Consider the following 18,704-nt stretch of genomic DNA (forward strand, 5'->3'; position numbering starts at 1 on the left):
AACTGATAAACCTAGGAAACAAACAAGAAGCAGATTCATTTTGATGGATACCTACACTGCCATACAGCCATGAGACAGGCTGAAGCTGAAATACTACAAATTTGAGAAGAAAAAAAAATGAATGTTAGGATTGTGTGGAAATTCAGGTTCACCAATTTGCATGGGCTTTCCCCGACAGTAAACCAGCAGGTCCTAGACAAACATGAAATACCAGGAGCATTTCATGGTGTGGGAATACAGTTTCAGCGATTGTCTAACTCCATACATGCTGTGTTTACAGAGAACTGGATTCAGCAACGCCTGACAGTGGTCGTGCTGTGGTTGTAGAGGGTAAAGGAGAGATATTACATACAAGGATCACAGGCCACTCTACACTACATTCATTCAGCTCTTATTGAGAGGTACCTCCAGCACAAGAGAACAGAAGTGTATCTCTGCTGTAGAGTGGAGTGAAAGAAAGGACCTTGAGAGAAAACAATAGTGACCTCATTTTGTTCTTGCTGGTAATTGTATGTAACCTGCAGCCCACCTCATCAAAACCACACTAACATAAGGTACATCTCTTACACAAACGTTCAGCACCCTCTCCTGCAGTTTCACAAACCGCTTCTGTAATATGAAACCATATGACAGTTATGCAAACTGTATCAAGAGTATTAACTTGAGAGATCAGATGGGCAGGTACACACCACATACTCCTGGGTAACACCCTAGACTGTGTAATGTGTGTACAATGGTGTTAGCAAGCAGATTAGGCAGACATATTGACACACCCCATCTGCCTTCATGGACAAGAGGGGTTTATAAACATGACTGGAAAAAAAAAACACCACCTCCTACCGTTAATATAATTTTAATATTTACCACTGTGGGGTAACAGTCCATTGTGAATTACTAACAACTTCAAGAAGCAATTTCTTCAGACAACAGAAGTCCCATCTCTGGACATCCATGAATAGGTCTTACTCATACGAATGACATTTCCACCCACAAATGTAAGGCATTGAGAACGGGATCATGGTGAACGGGATCATGGTGAAATCTCTGCTGGATTAAAGCAGTAAAAGATATGGGCGTGCCAGGCAGCATACAGCAAAGCCATGACAAGCTTATCCCATGTGTTGCTATTCATACAGTATCCAAAAATCAATCCAAAAATACTAACATACTGAGAAACTCCTCTGCATTACTAATCACAGGACAACTCTCTGACTATGAGAGAGGTTACGTTTGGCTTCTCAAACTGTGTCTGCAGTAGCAGCACCTGCCAACAAATCCAGCCTGGGGAAAAAATCCAAATGGCTGAAGTGAGGTCCACTTCTACAAGGTAGACCAAGTCCTTTCCATTTACATGACCTTTTAGTATATATCTGCTCAAGACTTTTACTTTCGGTCTGTGACAATTAGTTCACCACCGAACACATTACTGGGGAGACCGTTTTCAGAGAGAAAGACAGAGGAGGGGAAGGAGGAGGGTGTAAGTTTGTGATCATAACTAGGCGTGTAAGACTGTCTCTTCGGCAGAACGCAGAACGACGGAGTGGACGGCGAGGCCGACATCGCTTCCTCCACACCGAGGCGTCTTATCTACGGTCGGTTGTGCCAGACTTCCTCTTGCCGGCCAGGAGGTGTTTGGGTTTGAGGTCGAAAATGTGCCTGTCTGCTTCACCCTTCTTGCCCATGCGATTCATGCCCTTCTGCGAGCTCTTCATCATCGTCTTCACCTTCTTCATCATCTGAAAATGAAAAGGGTTACGAGCCGTGATGCAAAGAGCATGTATAATCCCCCTTCTAGCTGCTACTTCCTTCATCAGCATCGTATTTACATTAAATGTAAAACATACGTATGAATAATTAGCTTTGCAGTGAACAACATACAACAAAATGTACAAATGTGCAGTCCTGATTGTTTTCTGTCCGATATAAAGAGAAACCTAAAATGTCGTCCTGGTTCCTCGTGTCCCCATGTAAGTCTGAGGTCTATTCCTCTGCAGCCTTTTACAGAGCACACACTGTAATGTGCGTGGTGGATTGGACGTTCAGCATTGTACTATTGTTCCAAATCACTGTGATACACACACATGCGCACGCGCACACACACACACGCACGTACGTACCTTTGCATCGCGGATGCCAGACACATCCCGCGGGGGGCGAGAGGCGCTCTGGCTGCGGGTTCGGGACGTGGGGGCCTGGGACGCCTCCCGCTTGCGCTTCCTGGCGACGCTCCTGGACCTGCGTGCCTGGGTGGCGTAATGACTCTGAGAGAGAGAGAGAGAGAGAGAGAGAGAGAGAGAGAGAGAGAGAGAGAGAGAGAGAGCCAATGAGCACACGCCCACCCTCCACCTGCAGCCCCGCCCCCACCAATGCCCCAGCCACTCACATCGTCCTTGTCGTTCATGTCCAGCCCCAGCTCCCCCATCTCCTTCTCCAGAGTCTTCCTCTCAACCTGCAAACACCACGAAACACCGGTCAGAGCCAACCGAGGATCAGCACCAACTGTTCCTGATCCTCAACCAAACCTTCTACACAAACTCACATATGGTGGCTGTTTAATTGGCCAATTCATACCCACAATACAACATTAACACATTTCTACCTAGCAATTAATTGTGACTATTTTCTTAACAGTTAAGTGACAGAATACATTACATGGTTCAAACATATACAGTAACAGTATTTGAATTTTGGTACACCTCTGATTAGGAAGTGAGTACACTTTGTTTAAATGTAAACGTCAATGTTAAAACCTGAAATTAATTTCAAAACAGCAAATCTGAACATACATGAATGCTTTTCTAACAAGGACTTCAAGATGATTTCATAGCCTTAAACTTTACTATTGCACCACCCCATTTTCTACCTGTTCAGTGTTTGCTTGCTTAAAGAAAGGCATGCTAACTATATAGCAACTTATGCATCAAAGTTTTTAACAGCCTGTTAATGTGTGACTCGGGGTGTGTTTGAGCGAGGTCTCTGATTGGCTGTACCTTTTTGGCGGTGCGGGGCATTCTTGGTCCCTGCACATCCTTCTCTCGGGACGCGATGGTCTTCAGCTTCTTCTTCTCGCGGATCTGCTTGGCCAGCTGCCGGATCTCCTGCATCTCCTCGTCCTCACTCTCCTCGTCCGAGTCGTACTCTCCCGCCCGCTCCTTCAGGTCCTCCTCCTTCTCCAGCTCCTCCAGTTTCTACACACGAGACAGATAGAGAGAGAGAGAGAGAGAGAGAGAGAGAGAGAGAGAGAGAGGGGCTCAGTCAGGGGTCAGGGGTCAGAGGTCAAATACAACCACACAAACAAGAAAGGCCACGTTCCGGATGGACCGTGGGGTGGGGGTATATTCACCTTCATTATTTCGGGGTCGATGTAATCGGAGATGTTGTGGCCCTCCCAGATTTCGGGGATCTTGTCGGTCTTCTCCTCCTCATTCATCAGGTCCCAGTATTCTGGAAAGGAAAAATACCCACAGAGGATGATGTCAATGAAGCTGTGACAGGACACCCTCAACAAGCTGAGTCAAACACATGAGTGTTTGCTGTACCCTTCCCAGAACAAAAAGACATTTACGAGTGCTCCAGTGGAACTTCAACTGCCAGACTAGAAATTCCTATAAAATCTAACAAATTCTTATGAATCTAATGAAGAGTATCATTTCTTCAGCTAATTACATTGTCAAGAAGATGATCTTATCCAGAGCAACTTACATCCATTTATACAGGTGGATGTTTACTAAAATATTTCTGGATTAGGGACCTGCCCAAGGGTACAGCAGCAGTGCCCCAGCGGGGAATTGAACCAGCAACCTTTCGGTTAATTATTATAACCCAAACTCACATTCTCCCTGAAAACTAGGTTTGATATCGGCAACTCAAGCTCGAAAAATGGAGCTGCTCAAAAAATTTTGTTTTAAGTAACGGAACCAAGGATAACTGAGGCTCAGAGTGGCAGTGACAGCGTGTTACTTACTCTGGAGGTCCAGGATGTAATCGTCACCCAGCTCCATCTCCAGGTCTCTCTCCTGCAGCACAGAGAGAAAGTGAGGTACCATGTCAAAGGCTTGGCTGGAGCAGGTGGTGGGATACACAGCGAAACATAGAGGCGCCCAAAGCCACAGCCACACTGCGTGCGTCTAACGCTTCATGCATAAACACCAGTGCGGGGCTCGTACCAGCTTCTTCTTCGGCACGTCCACATCCATGGCCTTCCTGCGAGTCAAAGCCCCTTCTGGAATGAAAGCTGGTCTTTCCTGGAGGAAGGTAAATCGGAGATTCCGTTCACTACATTACATTCAAGCCAACTTATTTTTCATAACTATCATTTCTTATTTAATAAAAGAGAGAAGAAAGACTTTACCCTTTACGACTGAGAAATTCTAGTCGAATCTTGTCACCATCAGTTATAGTTTTCCTAATATTGCACACTAGCCATTCACAGATAAGCGATTGGGGGTTTTAAATATCTAACAGGCATCACTTCCTGTTCCCACACCATGTCACACTTATATTTGAGTTACCTGTTAAACATGTTAAACATGTTTACAGCATTATTGCATAAATGTACATATTAAGCACGTATTTACTCATTTATTTCATTGTATTATTTTGGGGGGTTTTTTGGTTCATTGAAAATGTGTTCTGTGGCATGACGAAATCTCCCTTTGCGCATCAGTATTTGCGCGTCAGATCCCTCATTCTCCGGGACCTCCAGAGCTCATTCCCCATGAACACCGAGAGCCTCCTGTAGACTAATGGACTCGGGGAGAGGGGAACAGGCCCCGGGTGCCCCACACTCACCTTCTCATCTCTCTTGGCAGGTACAGCCAGGTGCAGCCGATTGAGAACATCATGCACCTTCTTGCCTCTCATCTTGGTTTCGACGCGATGAGTCAGCAGCTTATCACAGGCCTGCAATCACACAAAGACCTTCAAGGGGGAGCCAGCAATGTTTCTGGAGCTAAGCAGACTTCTGCCCTTCATTTTGTTTTCGTGCATTTTTTTTTCTTGGAATCACTGATCGTATATTAGCCTTACCTCACTACGACGACCCATGCAAGAAGAGATGAAGTAAGGCTAATGCAATCCGAACACCCTCACACTGAAAGTCACACACGGCACCACAGCAGAGTGGAAGCTCATTGGAGGACAGGCGATACTCTGCTGACGTCATCCAAGCACCTCGCATGGCGAGACAAGCACACCCTGGCCAACCTACCCCCCCCATCCCCAGCAGAATGAAGCCGATTCGTCCCGCCGCTGCGGGCTCCCGCTGTATCGTCGGCTGATGATGCAGCTGGGATTGAACCCAGGCTGTGGAGCTCGGTTTGCACTCAGGACAAGCGCTTTAACTGTTGAGCTACTCAGGAGCCCAGCAGTGTGCTTACTTTTCTGTATGCACCATGAAGCTACATGCACTCTTCCATGCCGTAACTGCACTTAACTGGGCCGCACAAGCACGCCTTCCCTGCTCCGCCACAAGGGGGCAAGGAGTCTCACCTCTGTTTTGACCTGCATCACTCCCTCCTCCGTCAGCGTGCTGGTCTCAATGACAGAAATGCCCTCGGCAGCGATGTCTGCGAATATTTTCTGTCACAACGAAGCAGAGAAGAGAAGTCAATTCAAAACAACAAAACACACATCACAAAGTGAAAGAAACTACGGCGTAAAAAAAAAAAAAAAAAAAACATTCTGCAGAACAAACATTTCTTTGGCGCTGCGGTCGAAGCGCGGGCACTGACCTGGTTCTCCTCGGACAGCTCGCTGATCTTCTTCACGTCGCTCTTGTTGGCCACAACTATCAGAGGCTGAAACAAAAAGAGCTTTTCACCCCTCTGTGGATCTGCAGAGGATCCAATCACCGCCTCAAGTTCAGCCTCAAAGGGCCGCAAATCCCAGCCAGTTACTCCCTGCATTTACAACTCCCGCTGTGAAGAAGCACCTCCTGGTACCAGTGTGACCTTTGCTTTTACTGGATGTATGCCTGTACCCCCTATTTCATCTGACAGATATCAGCTTACAAAAGCCTCTGCAGTATACCATATTAATCCGTTTCCAAAAGTTAAACACCTTCAACACCCCGCTCCCCACCCCACCCCCACCCCCAAACCTCCTGTCACTGAGACTAAAGAGAGCTACCCTGTCACTTCCTGGCCTGCAGCGAGCAGGCACTTGGCTGCGGCGCCCCCTGTGGGCAGGCACGCTCACCTTGTTGGCGAACAGCGGCTTGATGTTGTTGAAGAGCTCCAGCTGCTGCTGCAGGGTGTGGCCGCACTGCTCGGACACGTCCATGACGTACAGCACGGCCGAACGCAGGTGGGCCAGCGCCGTGATGGCCTGCATCTCGATGGTGTTCCGCTCCTCCAGCGGGTGGTCCAGGATCCCCGGGGTGTCCACCACCTGGGGGGGGGGGGGCACGAGAATCACCCTGACGTCCAGCAGGCACTACTCCCACACCCCAACACCTGAACACCCCCCCCCCCCCCAACTGACACGCCTCCCAAACCGAAGTCAGCCTCTGATTCCTCATTCACGACAGTCATGCTCACCACATTGTGGGCTGGTCTGCACCTGACAGCTGAATGATTTGTTCCACAGTACCAGCAGAAATAACGAACGCTAAGCCAGAAATCAGAGCACGCTGGGCCATCTCATTGGTGAAAATGGAGCACGACCCACTGGCTATGGAAGGCATGATACAGCTAACCAATGCTTCAACAGCCGTGACAGTTGTACTCTCCACAACCTGTGGTGTAAGTTTTGGTCTTCTGTGATACTGGTGATCCCCAAGTAAAAATAAAAAAGTAAAATAAAAACAAAACTAGCAGTGTAGCAACAGGGTTAGTGCAACTGGGCCTGCATCCAAAAGGCTGCAGATAAGATTTCAAGGGAGGACATTATCACCCTGTCCTTGACCAAGGGACCTGAATGGCCGGAGCTGCTCCAGTAACAACACCCAGCTACATTACATTTCCCTTATCCAAAGAGACTTACGAAGCTTACAATTCTAACACATTACCTATCTATACAGCTAGACATTAACTGAGGCAATTCAGACCGAGAACCTTGTCCAACAGATACAACAGTGAACTGACAATGCCATACTGCTGCCCCTAATCCCCACTGCCACAGCCACATACATGGAGAATATGTAGAATATCTGCCATGCTATCTGCTATTGCCCTGGACAAGTCAATCACAAATACCAACAATACTGTAACAGTGATGATAATAAGTATTGCACAGAAGCAGTAAGCTCACTTCAGAATAGGAAACTTGGGCCAATCAGAGCAGCAAAGGCTCCTGCTGACAGCCAATCGCCGTGCTGCTATTGACAGACTGGCCAATGGGCAGAGGACAGGGGAAGTAACAGTGCAAGACCTGACCTCACCTGCCAGCGAAGGTACTTGTAGTCCATGTGGCCGACAAACAGGGACTTTGTGGTGAAGGCATACGGCTGAACCTCAACGTCCGCTCTGGTGATCTGGGTATCAAGCAGAGGGTTAAAGGTGAGATACTGATACACTCCAAGCCAACAGAACTGGACGACGGCCATACCAATGCAGTCCTGATACCTTGTTGATGAAGCTGGACTTGCCCACGTTGGGATATCCACACAGCAGCAGGGTCCTGGTGTTGGGATCGATGGTCGGCAGACGGGAGAGATGCTGACGCACTGCGCAGACGGACAGTGAAAAGGTCGCACCATCAGCCAGTATTTATTTTACTACATCACATCCCACACACAGACTTCCACCGGCATTAACACACCGGAAGGAAGAGCCAAGTCCGTTCAGATGCTGCCACTTTCTCAGCTGAGTGACATGTTTCATAGTTGTACTGCTCTACATGCAAATCCCACAAACGTTCACATGGGACAGTGAGCAGTGGAGACGACAATCTGTCCAACCCTGCCACTGTGCAACTGATCAATGCACAAACGCATTCCTACCGATGTTTATCAATCAGGATGGCTGATATTAGCTCCATGTTATCATTGTTAGAGCTGGACATTCTCTCATACAATTTTGGCCAAGTACTTCACCCGCCGACACAACAGCAACAGCAACAGCAAACAACTTCCAGGAACTGAACCAACAACCTTCTGTTTGCAGAGGCCTAAAGCCTCCCCCAGCCGTGGGGGAGCCTCCCTCCCGTCGCCGCGGTGACTGTGTGTGACATCACTCACCCTGCTCCAGGTATTCCAGGCTCTGCTTCTGCCTCTTGAGAATGGTGCACATGCGGCCCAGGGCTGCCCTCTTCAGCTGCTTGCAGCGGTACAGAGAGTCGCCGTACTTCATCAGGCGGACGTAGTCCTTGGCAACACTGTCAAGACAGCAGGAGCATCAGCCTCAGAATCACCACAGCAACAGAGTCACCTTCCCCACTGTTATAACACCCGAAAACAGGGCCGGGCATAGCCAATCACAAAGCCTGCAAGGCTGGCCCTACTGACTTATCTACCAACGTGTGACTACACTGAGTTCAGTGCGGTACACTCACAGGATGATATTTAGCCGAGAGAAACTCACATTTTATTACAAACAAAGGAGTTTTATCCACAGTAAACACCATTCCGTTACGGACTTAGAAGACATCTGTAACCCAGGGTGGAAAAACATATTACCCAATTAGCCCAGCTGAGTATGTACCAAAGGTGCAGATTATGCGGTTTAGTCTCACGGACCCCAGCTCTGCTCCACTGCATATTTTTTACAACAGAAACTTTCTCTAATCAGTCCTCTAAGCATTAGAAAATACCTCCACCATAAATAACAACTCATACTGTTTCTTACACACTTGGCACACATTCTGAACAAAATGAACGGAAATCTACATACTTGTCAATTAGGTTCTTTGCTATGTTTATCTGCCCCAAAGCCAGCTTGTAGTGGTCTTTGTCGTACAAAACGTTCATCAAATCCGCATAAAATGGGTGGATATCCTAAGGAGGGAAACACGGACAGGCACAATTTCAGGATCAACTTGTATGATCTTAGAGTACATAAACGATATTAGCGTCATGAACTGTGCTCCTGTAGTACTTACGTCCAGTTTTGGGAAGTCTGTCAGGATCTGAGTGAGGCGATCATGGTAGTTCTGCTGTGTGAATTTCACTTTTCTCATGTAAAAATGCCTGATTCGGTGGATCTGATAGTGCTTGTGTATGACGGTGGGAGTCTTCCTTTGCGTTTTCGATAATGTAATGTCTATGAAGTCCTACAATGGGGGGAAAAAGAGTTTCATTAATAAAAAAGACCATTTGCTATTTATGGTTCAACAACGTAAAACGTACATTTGCTTTAAAAACCTTCGATAAGATTTTGACAATCTGACAGCAAAGCAAGTCTTTTGTGAAAGAAAGAACAAAACTGACTTCCAGCCTGTTGCCACCGCAATACTTCTGTTAGACAACAAGCAAGCCAAACATGCTAACAGACAGTCACTGGAACAAAATATTCATCAGTTACACATACAGCTGGCTAACTAGTCGCCAACGAAAGCGAGCGAGCTGACCGCTGTAGCATAATTTATTTTCCTCGCTAGCTAGCCAGCTGACTTACATTCCAAGCGCCAACCCGTACTAAACGGAGACATTTCACAAGCCTGTGCTTCTCGGAGTTTTCCCATCTGTGAATTCAACTTATTAGCAGACACTACGTCAAGAGATCGTGTAAATGAAAACCTAGCCACTACTTCGATGTCTTGCTAATTAGTTAGCTAGCTAGCAGCTAAAGGCTCCATGAGTTCAAACACGTGTCTCCTATAGCGGCTGCGCCGGATCGCAACCTCGCTCGCTAGCTTTCTCAATTTTAAAAGACCAGACGTTGGCACATGGGTAAATAATGAAAATTATCAAACATAATAAACATATTTATCAATACCTTTGCGGTGGGAACCACCATAATCTTCTTGAAGTTGTACAGGGCCATCGTTGCTGTTAGCGATGGTCCTCGCCGTGCGAAACGTACCCCGAGAAAGGACCTGCCGTAGACTCAGCGTGGCAATACTACTTCCGACCGTCTGATAACCTGGAGACTCTGTATCAAAATAAAAGTTTTCACGTGAAGTTTGCTTTAGCCTAACATAAAACTCAAACATGCTGAACTTGATCCTATACACATAACATCAACAAATATAATTCAGTTTTCTCTGTGAATATGTATGGTTTTTTACAATATGAAATATTCCACAATAAACCTCCCGTTTAATGTCTCCATTAAGCTTACTTACTAGCAGGCTTGGTGCCTGGAGTCTGGAAAAAATACAGAGGGTGCACTTGCAACCCACGGGGCGGCATAAAACGTCCTATCCTAAAAAATGGGAATTATAACGCATTAAACAGTTTGTACAGTGTCGCACGACAAGATAATAGATGTGGGCTGAGGTGTTAATAGGAGTCTCAATGCACCATGAACTGAAATCGTGGCTAATTCTTTAAGCAACTTTTGAGAAAAAAAGTTGTGCAGTATAGCTGTGTCTGAATGCCCATGGACATGTTTGTAATAACGTAGATGCTTTCTACAGATGAAAACAGTGCCTTATTGACTCTATCAATAGTCTTCAGACCAATGTAAAAATGCATCTGAGACATAAATCCACAGCTTACAATTCTAACAGTTTAACTGGCGACAGCGCCAGTTATTCTATCGTGGAGACATTCAAAAATAATTAAAGTGAGCCAATTAGCGAATGGAATTTGCAGGGTGACAGTCAAATAATTAATGTTCCATTTCTCTCATTTGATGAAGAATAGTAGAACGATACTGAACAGCTAAAACATGTTTTTTTTTCACATTTGAAGAGCTTAGCTAGGATTGTTTCTCAGTTAACAGAAAACGGTCTTAAGATTTAAACGTTCATTTTACCCTTAAGTTAGTAATCAGCTTTTTGGACTGAACCGTTAATAAGATCAGTCTGGATGGATCTCTAACTGCAGAGCACTATGTCTAGTTGCCACTAATTCGCCGGTAACGTTTGGCTGGTAGTTTTATTTTGGTAGTCAAATTGCGGAAATTCAAAGATGAGATCGAGTAGCGGAAGCCTAACTGAATTAGAGAGAGTTGCTTTACTCTTCGCAAAATAAAAACATTCTCCTCTGATTGGTGTAAGCGCTCCGCTGGACCGCACCTGGACCAATCGCAGATGAATGCGCCTTGCGTTCCACTAGAAACCCGAATTTCCCCTTTTAAACCTGAGCTGTTTTGGACTCTATCGTTTTTAGCGTGACTTTCCTACCATGCCACGCATTCAGAAACATGTGCCGTGGCATCATTTTGTTGAACAGTTCTCATCGCGGGCAGGACATTGCTGTTGTCCCCTTTTGTTTTCCTTCATTGAGATTACTAAATTATTAAATTGGGTGACAGAATTCACCATATTCACAAATGAAAACAGACCCCTACTCAGAGTGTCAGCTAAGTGTCAACTACGTAATGACAGGTGTCACTGTTGCTTTTAATGAGTACAACCAGAGGCCGTTAATTCCTATCTGACATTGTAAGTGATAAAATTCTAGTTATTCTGTGGGTTTCACACTAAGATTAGATACAAATACAGAAGGGTGAAACCCCTGGCTTCAGCATTTTCAATATTTAAGTGATGCTAAACGTCTCAATAAATGTGTATTATGTAATCCTTCCAAGCATTGCAAGTATCTTAAATATCCAGCAAACAACTATTTCAGCTTCATTAAGTCCTAGATTTATTTCGCTGTATATATGATATAATTCTGAGCAATTATAAGTTTTAAGTCATCTTGTTAGTGGTAAAACATGTATATGAAATAACCATTTGACTTATTAGTCCACCAGCTGTGAGCTGTAAATTAATATAACTTTTTCAAACAAGATGCTTAGATTCGAAATACTTATTTCCCTTCATTAATGAAAATGTGCTCCTGTTGGATACCTGCATCTGTGAACTTTTTGTCTGTCTTCAGCTGAGAAGTTTGACCAAAGATTGTATTTGATTGGTATCATAACGGGTTATATGCCATATGAATAATTTTCTGAAACATTTATTTTGGTTTAAATCACATCTGTCAGCTTTTAACATTGTGAAAAATGTAGTCATTTGGGGAAAAAATCAAATTTAAAAATGGGACAGAGGCCTATCGGGGGTCCGTGAAGCCCTCGTTTTCGCCCTCCCAGACACGCCTCTGCTGTGCCAGTTTGTGTCCGCCAGAGGGCACTCTGATTCCGGTCTGCAATTGCGCCATTCGATTGTGTAAAATGCCACCAGATGGCGGTTTAGGATTGCTGCTCTTCGGAGAGGTGCGGTTCCGGTCGAGGTCCAATTTCTTTTAAAAAATCTTTATAGTTGCAAAAACAAAATTTGCAGTTTTCTTTCGGAAAGTGGTAAACGGCACGCGAATGGACGCCCAAGGTAAGTTGGCGCGGGTTTTTCGGGGTTTTGGAGCCGTTAACAGGCAGTCCTGGCTGACATTAAAGATGGAGGACGGAGAGAGAGAGAGGGGGAGAGAGAGAGAGAGACGCGCGGACAGGGTGGAGGTGGGGGAAGGGAGAGGGACTGTGCTTTCTTTCCAGCGCTTACACTATTGATCAGCTTTATCTTCTGTCTCCAGATCGGCTTAAAACAACGCCTGCGACACAATCGCTTCATGAGCATTTGGCTATGAACATGCATTACATTGCAATGCAGCAAGGTAGCTTATGAGCTACCTGTGCCATCAAAAAAAATTAGCTTTGATAGCTAGCTAGCTGTGAGCGACCATTCTCCGTGCGCTTGGCGTCCAGACAGGCAGCCGTGGCTACAAAGCAAAACCTCGCTGTCACCAACGAGCAGTCCTGCACGGTACTCTCCGCTTTTGGACTTGCACATTTTCGTCGGTTCAGCAGTGATTGGACTGTTATACAGTTGTCTGGTTATGGATGTATATAAATCATATGTGATGGGCATCTTACAGGCATACTGTGTGAAGCATTTATTGAGAGGTTGTGGAGACTTAAGTTATCAAATCGCAGGCATGTTGCTTTTATTTGGAATTGTAATCTTCCCCCCCCTCCCACACTCACACACACATTGTTTTGTTTTGTGGATGAACTAGCTACATTGCTAATGACTTTACAGTCTCCAGTCCGCTGGATAGTCATCACGCATCGACACATTTTATGTGTTATGAATATTATACGTTGATGAGTATCACTGCCTCCTCTCTGAAAGCGGACGGAACCTGGAAGATTTAGCGGGTAAATCGCTGCAGCGGGAGCGCGGAGCGGATGTGGCCGGATGCCGCCCGCTCAGCTGCGCGGGTCACACAGTCTGCCCCCCGGTACCCCCTCTCCTTCCCGGGCTCTGGGGCTGCTTGATATAAAACTAATAATAAACAACTATAACATAACATAAATAAACAAGAGTCGAAGCTGCCATGTTCGTTGTTGGCGTTGCTTCGTGTGGGCTGTCATCATTCAAGAAACGTAAACACATATGTGCCACACAGTTTGTGTCAAGTAGGTTGACATAGGTCAGCACTGCCGAGCCTGTCTTCATAAGTTTAATATTCAAGTCAGACGCTGTCTACATTACTTAAACATAATGGGGACACATAATCAAACTAGCTTCCCTGAGGTTAACCTGACAGTATCATCAGCACCCACGTGTCTTCTCGGTGTTGTATAAACAGCAAGTCTGCCCATCGCAGGCGTATGTGACGTAGCAAACTAAGGCAATTAGCGACTCTTGATTCATGAATAGTTCACCGAACTTTGACTTCAGCTTACCAAAAAGTGTGGCGGGTGTCCCAGAATTATCTGCCCTTTTCTGATGTGCTGTGCTTGAATCACCGTGTTTGTCTGCATTGGTTGCTGTGGACTGGCCGTGGGGTGTTTCCAGTAGAGACCGAATGAGGTTTCTAATGCCGGAGCCTCTGTGGACTCTGTAGGACTCCTCTGAGTGTTGGGAAAGGTTCTTAAGGTCAGGGTGGACCGTTTGTTCATTTTACAGAAAACCAGTCGACCAGTAACAAGGAGGCAAGGACGGTTGGTTTGTGTGAACTGATGGTGTCAAATCAGTTTGGTTTGACTGGGCTGATGGTGTCAGATCGGTTTGGTTTTATGGTGTGTCGGATCAGGTTGGTTTGACTGGGCTGATGGTGTCAGATCGGTTTGGTTTGAGTGGATTCATGGTGTCAGATCGGTTTGGTTTGAGTGGACCCATGGTGTCAGATCGGTTTGGTTTGAGTGGACCCATGGTGTCCGATCGGTTTGGTTTGAGTGGACTCATGGTGTCAGAGCGGTTTGGTTTGAGTGGACTCATGGTGTCAGATCGGTTTGGTTTGAGTGGACTCATGGTGTCTGATTCTCCTGGAAATTTCCTGATGTCATAGGAACTTCCTCTTTCCTTCTGAATGCTTGTGCAGCTCATGTGTAGTGTTATTAAATAGGTGAGACAGGCACTGAGTCCTACCAGAGAGAAGGTGGTGTCTCTGGAGTGAACCCGTTACCCAGTCCGGCTCCATTTGCTTTAAAGGAGCTCTTAAACTCAGCTCTCCACCACATGACTACGGCAGGTTCCTTTTTGTCCAAAACTCATTACATTTACATTACATTACATTACTGGCATTTAGCAGATGCTCTTATCCAGAGCGACTTACATCGTTTACAGTTTTTTACAATGTTATCCATTTATACAGCTGGATATTTACTCAGGCAATTGTGGGTTAAGTACCTTGACCAAGGGTACAGCAGCAGTGCCCCAGCGGAGAATTGAACCAGCAACCTTTCGGTTAAGAGTCCTGCTCCTTAATCACTATGGTACACTACACTCTCCCATTTTTCTCTGATGGATATTATACTGGAGTCCTGCATTGTCCCCCTCTTAGGGCCCAAACCCACACCTGGGGCGGGGGGGGCTGATATGGCAAGTGCGCAGCTCTGGGCAGTGGGGGCACAGAGAGACTGGCTTGGGCTGTGGCAATGGTCTGTTCACACCTGCGCCTAGCTGCCTGTTTGGTTCGGGAGAAGCAGGGAAGTTCGGCTGCAGCTCTACCCCTGCTCTGTCCTGCAGGCTGCCAGCAGGTTTTCCAGCTTCTTCCAGTGTCTGCTGCCATTTCCGTCGTGGATACTTGTCAGACTCGCTTCCTTGAGGGCAGGGGTGTGTGTGTGTGTGTGTGTGTGTGTGTGTTGTGTTGTGTTTTGCTCCAACCTTTCCTCATAATTGCTTAATTAGCTCAAACATTTACTCGTTTAACTAATGTGGCCAATTATATGAGGGTAATTGGCTCTGAAAGAGAGCAGCGCACAGCAGCACTCTCTGGGCGCTCGGACTGCAATCCCAGGAGAGCCGTTTTGCTGTTTCCACTGTTTCCACTGTTTTGCAGTACAGGGAAAAAGGAGGGTCTGTCTGGTCAGTGGGGGGTGGTGAGTTAACCCTGTCTGCAGATGTCTTAAGATAAACCGTTTAACTAATGGACACAAGGGTGTTTCTGGTCTCACTTGACGGTCCCACCGGGTCATAGTTTAGGTGTATTTATTTGGGGCTTTCACCTCCTATGTCTCTGGAAGCCCTTGTCCGAGGCCCCTTGGGTGTGTAGAGCACGCCTCGTCAGTATGCACTACCTGGTGGCCGCTCACTGCTGTGTTCACCGGAGGGAGCGTTGGCTAAAAGGGAGACTTTAGGGGTGCATGCGGGGAAGCTGTAGGCACAGCCCTGAGGGTCCCGCTGCAGCTGGGGCCCTGTAAAATACCCCCCTGTAAGTGAGTAATAACCGCAGTCAGACTCCTCGCAGGTGTAGTGTTTTGCGTTGTTCCGTGGCGGATCGACGCTTTGGCTTGAGCAGGTCTGGGTTCTGCGGAGTTGTCGTGCTCTGCCGTCATGCACAGGGGTCACATGTTTTTGTTTTGTGGAAAAAAAATAAAAAAATACAGTTTGTCACATGCTGTTGCAGCCGATCTTAGCGGTGCCGTTATCTCTGTGCGTGTCGGAGGAAGACTCTGCATCTCTAACGTGTGCACGTCTGTCAGTTGGACTCTGTCCGAGGGACGGGGTGGGGGTGGGGGCGTGGCTGCTGGAGCTGCAGCTCGGACCGGCCAGTTAAAGGCTGCCAAGGCGAGCGGAGCAGACCGCTCCTCTGAACGGGAGGTGTACGTTTCATTTGCTAAAATAACGCTGGTTGTTTTGTGAGAAGTTATTCCGCCCCCAGGCACTGTAATAAACTGTGACTGTGTGTGACTCACTGCAGAGAGATTAGCGTTCGCTCACACTTTCAGGCAGAAAAACAAAATGATGTCAATGGATTTTCTCACGCTGGATTGTCCTTTGAGAATATTGTTGAGAAAGAATGCCACCGGGGATTGTATTTCGTCAGTTATCATTTAGTACAATTTCCTTAAAATCGGTTTTATTTTGCCTAGAAATGGCAAGAGATTTCAGCAGGAAATCGAAAGGCGTTAGGCGTGCTGGGTCCAACCAGACACATTCACTGGGATTTCTTGCAGGACACCAGTGCCTTTTAAAATTGGTTCAGATGTTAATATTTTATTAAGGTGATTGAAGTGGGCAGTCTGTAACTGGGGGAAACTTAAATTTCAATTGGACATGATTAATGTCATATATTTGGGTCTTTATGAAGGTGTTGTGCAAGCGCACCAGTCTTCTATGACAGTATGATGCTGTTAGTGCAGTGAAACTATGCAGGACTTTCACACAGGGAAAGATCTATATTTTTGAGATTTCAGTGCATTTACATTACATTACATTCATTTTGCAGACGCTCTTATCCAGAGCGACTTCCAGCACAAGCTAACAGAAATGTATCCATTCAGCAGGTGAAAGGACATGGTAGTGAAGGAGATTCAGTGTAGTGGGAGCACAGTATAATGGAGTATTGTTGGCTAATGTTGCTGGAGAGCTAGCCAGTTATGCACAGCGTGTCAGAGTGCAAGTGAGTGCTTGAGTTCGTTAGCTGCAGTACATGCTGAATGAATTGTGTGTGTGGGATTGGTTTGATAGATTTTTTTTTTTTTTTTGTTTTTGCATCATGAATTAATCAGCGCATAGTTTGATCAGACTGATGCGCAGATGGTTCTGAAGTTGAAAGAGTCTCTAATGTTGTAGTCCAAGACAGCTTGGTACACAGTCTCTCACACACACACACACACACACACACACACACACACACACACACACAGAGACAGACATGCGAGAGGAAAACCCAGGAGGAGAGGGGTTGGAGTGTGTGGCAGAGGAACGCTCTGTGTTCTTCTATTCTTTGTGATGTCACACAGATGACTGGCAGAATGGTGTGCCACGTGACAGGCTCCCACAGGCAGAGTGAAGCAGCATTGGGCCGGCTGAGCCGCGCGTGTGGCTGGAGCATTGGAAGGTATCGCCTCATGAGTCTGCTCTCCGTCACCGTTCCCCGGGGGGATGTTATAACAGGCAGCGGGCGTGACATCATTAGCAGAGTCAGACCCTTTATTCTCCAAGCCTGCACAGATCTGTGAGCTTCTCATAAACAAAGCAATGCAAAACGAGATGCTTGCAGCGCGTTAAGGACAAAGCAATACAAATAGCCCGTATAACGGCAATGTGTAACCAGAGCAAGCATGCTGTTACTGCCATCGTTCCCACTGTGATACACTGGGCAGAGAGACACAGAATGACATAAACGCTGTCTTCAGCAAATGAAGCAGAGGCACAGCCTGCTCTCCGCACAGGGACGAGAGAGAGAGGGAGAGAGAGAGAGAAATCCTCCATCCTCTCTCCCTCCTCTCTCCATCTCTCCCTCCTCTCTCCCTCCTCTCTCCCTCCTCTCTCCATCTCTCCATCCTCTCTCCCTCCATCTCTCCATCCTCTCTCCATCCTCTCTCCCTCCTCTCTCCATCTCTCCATCCTCTCTCCATCTCTCCATCTCTCCCTCCTCTCTCCATCCTCTCTCCATCTCTCCCTCCTCTCTCCATCCTCTCTCCATCTCTCCATCCTCTCTCCCTCCTCTCTCCATCTCTCCATCTCTCCCTCCTCTCTCCCTCCTCTCTCCATCCTCTCTCCATCTCTCCATCCTCTCTCCCTCCATCTCTCCATCCTCTCTCCCTCCTCTCTCCATCTCTCCATCCTCTCTCCCTCCATCTCTCCATCCTCTCTCCCTCCTCTCTCCATCTCTCCATCCTCTCTCCCTCCTCTCTCCATCTCTCCCTCCTCTCTCCATCCTCTCTCCATCTCTCCCTCCTCTCTCCATCTCTCCCTCCTCTCTCCCTCCTCTCTCCATCCTCTCTCCATCTCTCCATCCTCTCTCCCTCCATCTCTCCATCCTCTCTCCATCCTCTCTCCCTCCTCTCTCCATCTCTCCATCCTCTCTCCCTCCTCTCTCCATCTCTCCATCCTCTCTCCCTCCTCTCTCCATCCTCTCGCCCTCCTCTCTCCATCCTCTCTCCCTCTCTCCTTGTCTCTGCTCTCCCTCCACTCTCTCCTGTTTAAAAAGTTACCAGCCTTTTGGATCTTGAAGTCCGAACCTGGCTCTGTCTGTCGTGGGCGTGGCTGTGTCTGCAGTGAGGATGATGATTACGATTACTGTGATGTTTAGAGCCACCAGTGCATGAGAGCTGACAGACAGACTCAGTCCACCGGACTAGCGTCAGGACATCACACCCAGATGTGCAGTTCCACGGCATTTATATTGATGGTGTATTTACTCATTTATATAAATTGTCAACAGACCTGTGTGGTTTCCTTGTTGCTCTTCAGTCTTTATTGCC

General features: G+C 46.8%; 2 protein-coding genes across 2 annotated transcripts in view; one reads left to right on the plus strand and one right to left on the minus strand.

Annotated features, from left to right (window-relative positions):
* Positions 1-837: 837 nt before the first annotated feature.
* Positions 838-9,983, minus strand: gtpbp4 (GTP binding protein 4). Its single transcript, XM_036521035.1, has 17 exons — positions 9,876-9,983; positions 9,040-9,210; positions 8,832-8,935; positions 8,180-8,316; positions 7,566-7,666; positions 7,382-7,474; positions 6,199-6,390; positions 5,733-5,798; positions 5,491-5,580; positions 4,792-4,902; positions 4,167-4,244; positions 3,965-4,016; positions 3,344-3,444; positions 2,991-3,188; positions 2,384-2,449; positions 2,118-2,261; positions 838-1,736 (listed from the first exon to the last, which is right to left on the minus strand). The coding sequence occupies exons 1-17, from the start codon at positions 9,921-9,923 to the stop codon at positions 1,584-1,586; spliced, it is 1,905 nt and encodes a 634-aa protein (XP_036376928.1). The 5' UTR covers positions 9,924-9,983; the 3' UTR covers positions 838-1,583.
* A 2,248-nt stretch (positions 9,984-12,231) lies between these two features.
* Positions 12,232-18,704, plus strand: part of LOC118772598 (cohesin subunit SA-1-like) — a 46,615-nt gene continuing 40,142 nt past the window's right edge. Inside the window, exon 1 of the mRNA XM_036521078.1 lies at positions 12,232-12,378. The gene's annotated coding sequence lies outside the window, so the exon portion shown is untranslated. The remainder of the gene's footprint in view (positions 12,379-18,704) is intronic.

This window comes from Megalops cyprinoides, chromosome 2 (genome assembly GCF_013368585.1).
Source record: "Megalops cyprinoides isolate fMegCyp1 chromosome 2, fMegCyp1.pri, whole genome shotgun sequence".
Taxonomy (NCBI): domain Eukaryota; kingdom Metazoa; phylum Chordata; class Actinopteri; order Elopiformes; family Megalopidae; genus Megalops; species Megalops cyprinoides.

Excerpts from the sequence above, each read along its gene's own strand:
- gtpbp4 (XM_036521035.1), bottom strand. The coding sequence starts at position 9,923 with ATGGCCCTGTACAACTTCAAGAAGATTATGGTGGTTCCCACCGCAAAG. Across the intron at positions 5,581-5,732 it reads AGCTGTCCGAGGAGAACCAG|AAAATATTCGCAGACATCGC; the intron begins GTCAGTGCCCGC and ends TCGTTGTGACAG. Across the intron at positions 3,189-3,343 it reads TCGACCCCGAAATAATGAAG|AAACTGGAGGAGCTGGAGAA; the intron begins GTGAATATACCC and ends TCTCGTGTGTAG.